Raw genomic sequence first — 13124 nt, forward strand, 5'->3', positions numbered from 1 at the left:
TAGCAGTTTAGAAAGATCATGTTGGTGGCAGGATGAAAGATGGATTAGAGAGTGAAAGGTGAGAGATATTAGGAGGTTGTGATAATGGTGTGGACAAGAAGTGATGAGTGGCTTAATTGGAGCAGTGGTAGAAGAAGTGGCAAGGATAGGAAAAATAGAGGAAATATTTAGGAGGTAAACACAGCAGGACTTAAGGATGGATTGAATGTCAAGGTCGTGGGGAAAGAGAGGCATCTAGGAGCATTCTCCAGTTTCTGGCTTCAGTAGAACTAGTAAGAGTCACTGACAGAGGAAATACAGAAGGAATAATTAGGTCTTTTTTGGTTCTGTTTCACTGAGGAGAGGTTGAGTTGAGTGTTGAGTATGTCAATTTCAGTTGCTTGTCAGACATCCGTGTAGAAATGTTTGGCTGGCAGTAGTGTATATAACCAGGCTAGAGTTTTAAATGCAGGAGTTGTAATCATATATGTGGAATTAAAACAAGAACACATATAAGAGTACAGTGTATTGATTAAGAATATAGCTTTTGGAGTCAGCTAACTTGGATTCAAATCTCAGCCCCATCACAAATTATCCATTGTCATTGTGAACAGTCTTCATCTACAGAGATGGAGTAAATATAGATGGGGTTGTTGTGAGGATTAAACGAGGCAAGGTTTAGCACAGAATCTAAAATTAATAAGTTCTCAATAAGTGATAGGTATTGTTACTAAATGACCAAGATATAACAAAGAAGTAGACCAAAAATATGGAGACAAGAAATGTCCAAAAGGCACATGAAAAGATGCTTGACATCACTAATCATCAGAGAAATGCAAATCTAAAGTACAATAAGATATCACCTCACACCCATTAGGAGAGCTAGAGGAAGGAAGAAAGGAAGGAAGGAAGGAAGGAAGGAAGGGAGGAAGAAAATAAGTGTTGGCAATGATGTGGAGAAATTGAAACCCTTGTGTACTGTTGATGGGATTGTAAAATGGCATAACCACCATGGAAAACAGTAGAGATCCTCAAGAAGTTAAAAATACAATTACCATATCATCCAGAAATCCCACTTCTAGGTATATATCCAAAAAATTTTGAAGTAGGGTCTCAAAGAGACATTTGCACACCCATGTTCATAGCAGTACTATTCATAATAGCCAAGAGGTAGAAGCAACCTAAGTGTCCATTAATGGTTGAATGGATAAAGAAAATGTGATATATACATATAACAGAATATTATTCACCCTTTAAAAGGGAAGAAACCATACCACATGCTACCACACGTATGAACCTTGAAGTCATTATACTAAGTGAAACAAGCCAATCACAAAAGACAAATACTCCTTGATTCCACTCACTTATAATAAGGTATCTGAAGTATCCCAATTCATAGAAACAGAAAGCAGAATGGTGGCTACCAGTGGCTGGGGGGAAGGGAGGAAAGGAGAACTGTTTAATGGGTATAGCGTTTCAGTTTTGCAAAATGAATAAGTTCTGGAGATCTGTTGCATAACAATTTGAATATATGTAATACTACTGAACTGTACACTTAAAAATGGTTAAGATGGTAAATTTTATGTTATGCACTTTTAGCACAATAAAAAGATGCATGAAAGAACAGGGAGACAAAGTACAAATTCCCAACAAACCAAGTGCAGCCTCGGCTCTCAATGTATTTACCCGGGCGACCACTGTCTTGGCTGCCCAGACTGGATGTGGGCGTGGCGCGGGAAAGGTGTGCGTGAAGAGAAGAAAGGAAGACTGCTTGCTGCGCCCCAGCCCCCAGCCCCCTGGGGGCTGACGTATGGCCAGGGATCTGTATGTACCTCAGCAACTGCTATAACACTGCCCAAGCCGCCGCCGCTAAGGCGGCTGCCAGCAACCTAACTGCCGACAGGGGGCAGTGCGACTCCGTGAGTGGCGGCCAGTCGGTCCTCCTCCGGGATCCGGGGCTGGTCTCGGAAGGGAAGGAGGGCGGTCAGATGGAAGAGGGGGAGATCTCAGCAGAGGTGGGAATGGGTCTTTGACGCTTGGCTTCCGGCTCCCAGGCCCCCGGCAGTTAGTGCCTAGCGCTGCCTCTGGCCTGGATTAGCTCTGAACGGTGCTCAGAGATAGGGTTGGTGACCAGGGTAAACTGGGAGGCCTTCCAGGTTGTCAGCAGGACGGGTTCTTTCAACCCTGAGTGTGTGATTCTTTGGTTTATTTGGAGGTATTAGCCTATTGAAGTTTAAGTAGATTGGTCTAAACTAAAAGAATAGTTCTAGAAAGAAAGAAACTTTCTAATTATATCTGACAGAGCTCTCAAAAAAAAACCATTCCAGAGGTGGGAGCTGCTCATCTATTGAATCTTCCTCTTGGGGTCAAGCTGCCTACAAATTTAAGTGAAAAGGTAAACTAACTTTTAATAGTGCTGAAGTGATTTTCTTGACTGTTTTCAGCTTGCTATTAAACTTGAAACACTGCTATGATTCTGCTTTGAGTCAACTTCAATTTCACACACCAAGTGAAGTTAAAATGAGTTGAAGTGTTCAGTGTCTGAACCTCACTTTAATGATAGAAGCCCCCATGATATGCCTCAGCCACCCAATTCAGCTTTATCTCCAACCCAGAGCCTCAACTCTGAAAGGTCGGGGTTTTTTCTGCCTACCCACACGTACCATGCTAATTCCTACTTCTGTGCCTTTGTTCTTCTGGCTCCTGAAACCTGGCATGCACTCCTCCCCTTCCTGACCTTCAATTTGAGCCATCTTTCAAGAGCTACTATATGAAGCCTTTCCCCAGTGTCCCAACCCCCAATTGTCTCATTCTTCCTTAGAATTTACATTGCCCTTGGCCTGCACTATCTCACTCAGCACTGAAAGTACTATTACTGGTTCAGAGTGCTGCACTCACATTTTTACACATTTTTAAGTCCTCTGCCTAACACTCCGCACACTGTCCTTAGCTTTAGGCCAAGCCTGAAGGAGGTTGAGAACTCTCTGGTTGAGTGTGTGCTTTGATCACAATAGCAAAAGGTTCTACAGGAATATTTATGACATCCTTACCCTTCCACTCTCTAGGGTGTCATCAAGGATGAGTACAGGGCTCCTTGGTATTTCAGACATTTGTCTAATATATATGATTTTTTAAAGTTTTATTGCTGGAAAACAATATAATTTCTATTTTCAAACCCAATATGTTCTACCCACTCCCATGAATTAGCATTCCTAAAACATACTCAAAGCCTATTTCACTACTAGCGATAACACTCCTTTTTACTTTGTAAATGTAGCCCTCTCTGTTGGTTTCTTTCTCAAATATCTTTTTTTAAAATATTTATTTATTTATTTTTGGCTGTGTTGGGTCTTCGTTTCTGTGCGAGGGCTTTCTCTAGTTGTGGCAAGCGGGGGCCACTCTTCATCGCAGTGCGCGGGCCTCTCACTGTCACGGCCTCTCTTGTTGCAGAGCACAGGCTCCAGACGCGCAGGCTCAGTAGTTGTGGCTCACGGGCCTAGCTGCTCTGTGGCATGTGGGATCTTCCCAGACCAGGGCTCGAACTCGTGTCCCCTGCATTGGCAGGCAGATTCTCAACCACTGCGTCACGAGGGAAGCCCTCTCAAATATCTTTTATTTGCCATATTTATATTGTGTTATTCTGTTATTCACTTGTTAGCTACTTCTTATTTCCTGATTTTTTTCCATACTTAATTATACTGATTTGCTCTATATTATACTGATTCCCCCAAAACGTATGCTTTTATTTTTTTACATATAATTCATTTTATTTATTTATTTTTGGCTGAGTTGGTCTTCGTTGTTGCGCGCCGGCTTTCTCTAGTTGCAGCGAGTGGGGGCTACTCTTCTTTGTGCCGCGCGGGCTTCTCATTGCAGTGGCTTCTCTTGTTGTGGAGCACGGGCTCTAGGCATGCAGGCTTCAGTAGTTGTGGCTCGTGGGCTCAGTAGTTGTGGCTCGCAGGCTCTAGAGCATAGGCTCAGTAGTTGTGGCGCACAGGCTTAGTTGCTCCGTGGCATGTGGGATCTTCCCAGACCAGGAATCAAACCCGTGTCCCCTGCATTGGCAGGCAGATTCTTAACCACTGCACCACCAGGGAAGCCCAAAACGTATGCATTTAATCATGGTCAGGTACTATATTCAACTCCTGTAAAGACTAACTTAGTGGGATCCTTCTTTGTCTTTTGGCAAGATCTCCTCAAGGAAGTAAGACTTTATATTTACACATTTAGTTGTTTTTTTTTTCAACTTAACTTTACCCTCATGACCACCTTTTAAGGTGAAGCTATGACAGGTAGATGGTGGCAGAGTTTAGACCAGAACCACAGTCTCCTGATTTCTTAGGCCATGCTCCTTCACCTGACCTTGCTGCTTCCTGAACTGCAAACCACTTTAGCAGAGTGCTACAGAAATGTAATTTAAAGGTCTTTCATATTATTTTGAATGCAAGTGTAAGGGAAATTATAGTATTCTACTGTCTTCTTTTCAATAAGATTAAAATATAACAATGTAATGTACCTGTCTAGCTATTCATTAATCCAAACCTGACAACTGATCCTATTACTTCAACATTTTTAATTGAAGTATAGTTGATGTACAATATTATATGTTACAGGTGTACAACATAGTGATCCACAGTTTTTAAAGGTTATACTCCATTTATAGTTATTATAAAATACTGGCTATAGTCCTTCAACATTTGATAGTAAACTTCTTCTCAAGTAATTTATCTATAAATTAATTTGCTTATTAGTATACTATACTTGAGTAGCACCTATTCACAAACTCCTTAAATTGGTTTTACCATAAAGTAAATAGTAAATACTTTGCCAATTAACCTTGACACTTTGCTTTCAGGAAAAGATACCACGTTAAGTGAAAAGAACAATTTGCCTACTTTTAAAAGTCTGCCCTATGGTCTCCCACCGGCAGGTAGTGATGACATAATAAATTCTTCTGTTCAGGGAAACCAATTATTTTGATTGACAATAGAAAGCTTACCCTGGCCTTAATGAATGGATTTGTTCTTTCCTGATAGGTCAGTAGCCAAGGTTTGGTCAACACATGCCATCACCAACAAAAGTCAACATCTAAAAGAAGCAATAATCAACCCACTAACTGCAGCACTGTTTCAATTGCCATCACTGCTGATTGTTTCTCTTCTAGGAAAGATATGGGCTTCCTGTTTAGTTTCACTGTAAATTAAATCATTGCCCAGAAGGATGTCTCTCTTTGCCTTTTTAAGAAGACATTGGTAGTCAGGGAATCCAGCTTCCTTATATAGGTCCCTTGGGAGAGACAAGAGGCTGGCATCAATCAAGTAGTCAGAAACTTACAAAAGAAGCTTTTCAAGGGAAAAACAAAGCTAGAACCCATCATGCCCCTTCCTGTCTGCTCCTCTGCTCATATTTAGTATCCTACCTACCTTACAGGAACATTTAGGGCCATATCTCAGTGTCCAGGAATGGGATTGAGGCTGAGGCTGCCACCTCCAGCCTAAAGTCAGCTCTGATAGAGAGGAAGAGAAAGGCATTAGATTTACCCAAATCAGCCTCACTTCAGATTCCCTCTGAAGGAGGGAGTATTCCCTCACTTCAGATTCTTCTTGCATGTTTTATTTTCAACAAACAGCCTAATCACTTCAACAAATTGAGGTTTAAAAGTGTGCTTTCATTCATTTTACACATAGTACTTTTGAATCTGTGTGTTTGCAGCTTTATCAACCTTCTTATGACTTTAACCTGACTGATTCTTATTGTCAACTTTTGGAAACAAGCTATAAAAGCCTGCATGATCCACATTTAAAAATATACTATAGGCGAAAGGATATCCTGAGGAGATTAAAGAAAGGCGGCTATGTCACCAGCAATAATAAGGTGGGTTGAATCCTGCTTCCTGTTAACCAGCAAAAACCTATGGACTTGATAGATGCTTGCTTCTGTACTTCACTGGGAGCCTGTGTCAACTTTTAATTGAGCAATAAAGAATACCTAACAGAAAACTCAATGAATTACTCAGTATTTGAGTAAAGAGAAATCAGGCGGCTGTTTCTAAATAAAATTGTTCCCACTTGATCTTTTTTCTTTGATAAAAGCAAAAGATAAGCACCAAATGATTTGAATATGTAAAGACATATACATACACATTTATTTATTTATGTATTTTCTCTCAGCTGTATTATTAGTGCCTTTCCTCTGGCTCTAAAAGTAATAATGGCACTGTATACCTGTCAAGGAATATTTCCTATACCCTTTGAGAAGACTAGAGACAAAATGGAAACCTAGCAGAATACAGCTTGATAGAATAAATTCTTCTGAAAGTTAACATCATTATTATACTGGTGTTTTAATAACAAATTCATTAAGCATAGTAAATTCTTGATTATGATGTGAACCATATTATTGAAATAATATTATTTAGGTAGAAATTTCCTGGTGATAAACCACTATAGAGAGATATTGCCTTCCAAATTATTACCAAAATATGCTATCACTACCCTTGATCCCAAAATTGTTACTAAAATGAATGTTCTTATGACTCTCTTCTCTGGGAAGTTTCATGATTGTTACAACTTTCTATTTATATATTTGGTTTTTGGTTTTTGTTTTTATAGGTTGTATGTACCTTGAAGGAATTGAATAAGTACAGGCAGTATCTCACCAGTTTAAAACTAGACTTTGAAAGAAACTATATAAGAGAACAAGTAAGTTAAACACTTAAATTTGTTTTATTTGAGGCCTGTAAGAAAGTTTTTATGTAGGTTGTAGAAAAAAGGTTTGGTCTTATACAGAATATTTTCTTATGATATCCTGACCTAGAAGCATTAAGGTAACAAATCAAAAAATATCTCTAAATATCTATGAGATAAAAATGAGACCTCTGCCTTTCACTTACAGAGAAATTTTCACTTATCTGGAGTGGAGCCACACTAGACTTAAATGCAGGTTAATTAACCATTTGTAAACTATAGGAAGTTTACCAAGCCCTAAACATAAGAAGGCATATCAAAGGACAGGGTTATTTCTGGCCAATATAAAAACTTTTAATTCTTTTTTCTCTCTCAGAAAATGATTGAAAAACAAGTAAATAAGTTGTATGAAACCAAGAGAGCCTGTGACAATTATGACAATACACAGTTCCGAGACTGGCTGTTACAGGAAAGTATACAAACAACTCCAGACCAAGAGCTGTTAATAAAGCAGAGGTATGACCAAAGTTAATGCATTTTTTTGCGGACATATTGTGGACCCCAGAAAGTTGTAAAAGTACTAGAAATAATTGAAAGCAGAATGAAAAAAGTATTAGACACTATTTAATCTCCTGTAGTCTTCAATGTGGAGAGAAAGGAAAGGAGATTAAGAGGTAACAGGGATTGGGAACCTTGGTACCATGGCTAGGGAGGAGAGTTTCTACCTGAGAAACTGGAGTCACTAGGGAGCCCAAGAGGTAAGACAAACTGATATTTGAAGAACAATTCCAAAGTACAGATCCCTGACCTTGGGAAACCCAAGTCCATAGTAACAGAGGAAAGAAGGTGTCATTAGCACATTTCAAACTTAAGTTTAAGGAAATTACTGCAAGATCAAAAAGAGAGAGTTGCTGTAACTTCATCTGATGATAATATAAACAGGTGTTATTCCCCAACCAACTGTGTATGTTCATTCAGCTATTACCCACACACATTCAATGTTACCATTCAGCGGCCAAGCCCATGCCCCAGGAGGCAAAGCGATGAATTATATATAGTTCCTCCTCTTTCTCCTTTATCAGGGATGGGGGCCAGTTCTCCATCACCTGGCTCTTATATTTCATGGATTCATATCATGACATGCCAGAATATATACTGATTCACCAGAGTGGCAGACTAGTAGTCTACAGACCTATCTATACATGAGAGGTTGTTCAAGAACTTGGGAATTACAGAGAGGCCAGTACCCACTTATTTTTTAAAGGAAATTCAAATCTACTTGTTTTTTGAAGTCAGTGCTTAAGTTGATTTCAGCTGTCTTTGGAAACTCATGTTCCCAGAACTCCTGAGTTATGACTAATCCCCGTGTAAAATGCTTTTAATCACTCTGTTCTATATTTTGCCATTGTCCCAGCCACAACAACAGAGTCTGATAAAATTAGTACATCATGGTGAGTTGGTGGATCTGACTAGCTTAAAAGTCCCTGAAAATCTCTACGTTTCCTGTAGTTCAAGAAATAAAAAGCAACCCAGAAGGTGGTTTGGGAATGTCAGAATAGATAATACCATCATAAGGGAAACACCCAATTTATCTTCACTTATATTTACACTTTTACTTAGATATTTAGATATGATTAGTAGGGAATTAAACAAGCTTGAACACATGGCAGAAAAGCAGAACATACTCCAGATAAAGGAAGAAGAAAGAGGACATTGGGACCACATTCTAAGAAAACTTAGTCTCCGTAGATAAATTGAAGAGGTGAGAAACACCAAATTTTAAATGTTGATGGGAAAATTGTGCATGATTATTTTATTTATAAACATTTTTAACAGTCCCACCATATTACCTGAAGTTATTTCAGGTCTAAAAAGTAAACCACTGTTTATAATTTTTTTAAATAATAAACTGCTATTAATCTTGTATCACTGTTATAACAGACAAGTTTTTAGTTAATACAGTGAGACTGATACCACACATTATATATCCATCACAGTACAGTCACACTTCATCTACTCTTAAAGTTTTAGAATTTAACTCTAGTGAAAAATAACCATGCCTGTACTCTCACTCCTCAACATTCAGACAAGGCTACTTGTTTAGGTTCTCTGTCAAAATACATTTAAGGTCAACAGATCACATATGATAACCCCCCAAATCCATAAGAGAAAGTCCCCTTGCCAGCATCTTTTTAGATCCATCTTTGGAGCCGGGCTTATGTTTGAATTGTTTCCAGTAAGAAAATAATTTCCTTCCTTTTGCCATTCTGTTGCATCCACCAATATATTCTGAATAAAAAAGCAGTTAGATAAGCCCATTCTAAAGCCAATGTAAGATTTTCATTATGGTTGTCCAAATTTCTGTAAGGCCCTTGATTTGACCTAATTCACCTACTGACAAAGACAAAACAAAACAAAAAAAGATTATGAAAGAGAACCCCTGCTGACTACCATGACATTGTGCTCCTTAGGAATGGAAAACAAAAGAAATGTTACTTCTGGGCTTCCCTGGTGGTGCAGTGGTTGAGAGTCTGCCTGCCGATGCAGGGGACACGGGTTCGTGCCCTGGTCCGGGAAGATCCCACATGCCGCGGAGCGGCTGGGCCCGTGAGCCATGGCCGCTGAGCCTGCGCGTCCGGAGCCTGTGCTCCGCAACGGGAGAGGCCACAACAGTGAGAGGCCCGCGTACCGCAAAAACAAACAAAAAACAGGAAATGTTACTTCTAACAAAGATTGGAGAAGAAGTAAAAAGAGAAGCAAGAGTTGAGGAACAACATAGAAAAGTCAAAGAAGAAGCTCACCAGAAGGTAGAGTGAGCTTTGACCAATAATTTGGGCTATTTTGAGGACAGGCTTTTGCCAATTTTGATATTTTAAAGTGTGAATTTTCAGAAGTGGCCTAAACTCACAAGGATATCTATTGATGGAGAGAGCGAGTCTGGTCTGAACCTGGACTTCAAGGGCTGGTCTGAAATGCGACCAGTCTCCAGAAAGTAGGAAATGAGTTAAATTAGATCTAGTTATTAAAATATATTCTTCATGCTGGACAACAAAAGGAAACTTACCCTTATTACCTTCCTAGCCTTGTACTCTTTGTGACTTTAGAAATCTCAAGACAGGAATGAGGGCTCCCTTCAAATGTACCATCATATTTGAAGTATTTGTTTTGCATTTCCAGTGGCAAGTTGATATTAAATTTTTAAACATAAAAATTATGCACCACAACTACAGAGCCCATGCACTCTGGAGTCCACGCACCACAATCAGAGAGAGAAAACCCACACACCACAACGAGAGAGAAGCTCACACACCACAACGAAGAGTCTGAGCACCAAAATGAAATTGAGCTATTTGTAATGAGGTGGATAGACCTAGAGTCTGTCACACAGAGTGAAGTAAGTCAGAAAGAGAAAGACAAATACTGTATGCTAACACATATATATGGAATTTAAGGGAAAAAATGTCATGAAGAACCTAGGGGTAAGACAGGAATAAAGACACAGACCTACTAGAGAACGGGCTTGAGGATATGGGGAGGGGGAAGGGTAAGCTGTGACAAAGCGAGAGAGTGGCATGGACATATATACACTACCAAACGTAAGGTAGATAGCTAGTGGGAAGTAGCCACATAGCACGGGAAGATCAGCTTGGTGCTTTGTGACCGCCTGGAGGGGTGGGATAGGGAGGGTGGGAGGGAGGGAGATGCAAGAGGGAAGAGATATGGGAACATATGTATATGTATAACTGATTCACTTTGTTATAAAGCAGAAACTAACACACCATTGTAAAGCAATTATACTCCAATAAAGATGTAAAAAATATGTATATATTTTTAAAAAATGTCTCCAGACATGTCCAAATTCCATTATCCCCTGGGATACAAAATTGCCTCCCATTGAGACCCACTACCTATCCTCTCTAATTCCTCCCCACAACCCCATATACAGATTAGGCTATGGTTCCCTCCTGTTGGGCATGAAAGGATAAATAAAATCTATCTTGAATAACTTTGTCATCAGCACTATTAAAAATAAATATTACTGTGTTTTTTTAAGCTTCTTATCCAAAGATCAAGGAAATGAGTATCACTGCCGGTCACCAGAAATTACACCAAGGACAAAAACGTAATTGTAATATTATGATTAGAAATACTAAAATAGTAATTTGTGTAAAGACTGGATTTGGTACTGATTGCTTCTGCTTATAAGATGGATAAATCCTCTGTTCTCTGTTATAAATGATGGATTTTGAGTAATGCTTACCAACAATGCTACAGCCGCTCTTGCGGTCCTAATTACTCAGTTGGAGTCACTGTCTCCACACGCCTCTGAACAGGACAGCCCACATTTTGCAGCTGACAACTCTGCAAGCCCAGTGCAGAGCCCTGTCCCCTCCACACACAGCCCCTGCTCCTGATCTCATTTCTGTACTTTTCCATTCCCAAAAAGATCCCAAAGCATTTTTTTACGCTGTGCTTCACTGACTGCTGCCACCACAGCTCCCATACCTTGCTCAGCAGTTCTGCCTCCTAGTGAAGCTCATTGGTTTCACCTGGAGCATCATCCTTGCAAATTGCTCACTGGAGGTGCTTGCTACTGATGTTTCTGAAGCCTATGGCCCTAAAGACCTCGTGAGGATCAAGACCTGGACCAGTGCTTTCTCTCAAAACCCTGCCGTTCCTTAGGCTTTGGACTTTTCAGGCCTGAAGTAACTTGTCACTTTACTAGCAGAAGTATTTCATTCTGCCACATATTTTTCTGCAGCAGTGGAGTGTGCAATCAGTGTCACCACTCTTTTTTTTTTTGCGGTACACGGGCCTCTCACTGTTGTGGCCTCTCCCGTTGCGGAGCACAGGCCCCGGACGCGCAGGCTCAGCGGCCATGGCTCACGGGCCCAGCCGCTCCGCGGCATGTGGGATCTTCCCGGACCGGGGCACAAACCCGTGTCCCCTGCATCGGCAGGCAGACTCTCAACCACTGCACCACCAGGGAAGCCCCAGTGTCACCACTCTTATTCCCCTGTTCCTTTTAGAACTGCCCAACTGAGTAGTAGCTGTTGCCATTTTAACATTTCAACCTACTTCTTGAGTTGGCTTCTTTAGCACATGTAGGGCTAGCACTATTTGCTGGATCTAAGTGCCTTCCTTCCTTTTGTTTTCTGGCTCAGTCATTGATTTTTCTAACATACTCCTCTAGATTCTGCCTTTGTGGGGTCCCCAAAATGGCTCAGACCTTCAGAGAGCCTCCCCACTTTTCTGCTTCTTTCCGAAAGATGTTGTCTGGGGCAAGGGGTGTGGCTTATGTTCTTACTCCTTTAAGTGTTAGCAGTATGGGCATCACCAGGGCGCTTATTAGAAATGCAGATTCTCAGGCCCCACCCCAGACCTACTGAGTCAGAATCTGCATTTTCATAAGATCCCCAGTGTATTATATGCACATTAAATTTTGGGAAACACTGGCTTCCATGACCTCGTGGAGGTGGAATAAAGTAAGGGGGCTTGGATGACTTTTTTGTCCTCTGCCTTCTCTGGTCTTCAGAGAGATGCCCTTATCTCCACTGAGATAGTCCTTGGCCTGTTGTCATTCACAGCTGATTTGGCCATCACTGCCATGACTCATGGTCTAGTCTCGCTGGGCTTAGTAGAATCCTCTAGCTTTCCCATTCCACCTCAGCTCTGGCTGGCTGCTCCACTAACACTCGGGATGGAGCCCTCTTACCCCCAGCCTAGTGACTCCCCATGGCAAGCTTCCCAACTAGATTCTCAGCCCTTTCTGGGCCATGTGTATACCACATGGGAACCAAGAGTGGCTTAAGAAAGCAAAACCTCAAGGGGAAATAGGGAGAGGTTGGTAAAAGGGTACAAATTTTCAGCTATAAGATGAATAAGCTCTGAGGAGCCGGTGTATAACATGGCAACTATAGTTGAAAACACTGTTTTGTATAATTAAAATTTGCTAAGAGAGTAGAACTTAAATGTTTTCAACAACAACAACAAATGTAAATATGTGAGGTGATGGATGTGCTAATTAACTAAATGGGGGGAATCCTTTCACAGTATACATATATATCAAATCACCACAATGTATACTTCAACTATCTTACAATTTTATGTCAGTTGTAAGATAGTTAAAGCAAAACTTCAGAGAGAGCCTTGCTCTGCCTGACCACACTGTATTGCAACGTTTCTGGGTCATGCCCCAGGTGAGGAGGAGGCGGCAGGGGCGGGGGTAGCCGAAAAAATCTCTTTCTAGAGTCCAAAACAGAGAGCAGAACAATAGCTCTTCTTTTCTCTCCATATTAACCTCAGTTATCTGAAGCACCAAGGCCCAAATGTGAAGCCCCATCTTTGCTCTCCAGCCTCTCCCACCACCTTTCCATTTTCCCACCATCTCTGAGCTGCTAAAGGAGTGGACTTTTTTCCCCCTAACTTTTCTTAAGTCATATCCCTTCTTTCTGAGCC

At 40.8% G+C, this 13124-nt stretch overlaps 1 protein-coding gene across 1 annotated transcript in view; it reads left to right on the forward strand.

Moving 5' to 3' along the window:
* The first annotated feature begins 1805 nt into the window (after nucleotides 1-1805).
* LOC132513057 (fibrous sheath-interacting protein 2-like) overlaps nucleotides 1806-13124 on the forward strand; it is a 66184-nt gene continuing 54865 nt past the window's right edge. Inside the window, 8 exon segments of the mRNA XM_060137273.1 lie at nucleotides 1806-1994; nucleotides 5692-5853; nucleotides 6591-6680; nucleotides 7084-7181; nucleotides 8286-8427; nucleotides 9137-9160; nucleotides 9398-9472; nucleotides 9557-9657. Of these exon segments, the coding sequence (XP_059993256.1) occupies nucleotides 1806-1994; nucleotides 5692-5853; nucleotides 6591-6680; nucleotides 7084-7181; nucleotides 8286-8427; nucleotides 9137-9160; nucleotides 9398-9472; nucleotides 9557-9657 (881 nt within the window).

This window comes from Lagenorhynchus albirostris, chromosome X (genome assembly GCF_949774975.1).
Source record: "Lagenorhynchus albirostris chromosome X, mLagAlb1.1, whole genome shotgun sequence".
NCBI lineage: Eukaryota > Metazoa > Chordata > Mammalia > Artiodactyla > Delphinidae > Lagenorhynchus > Lagenorhynchus albirostris.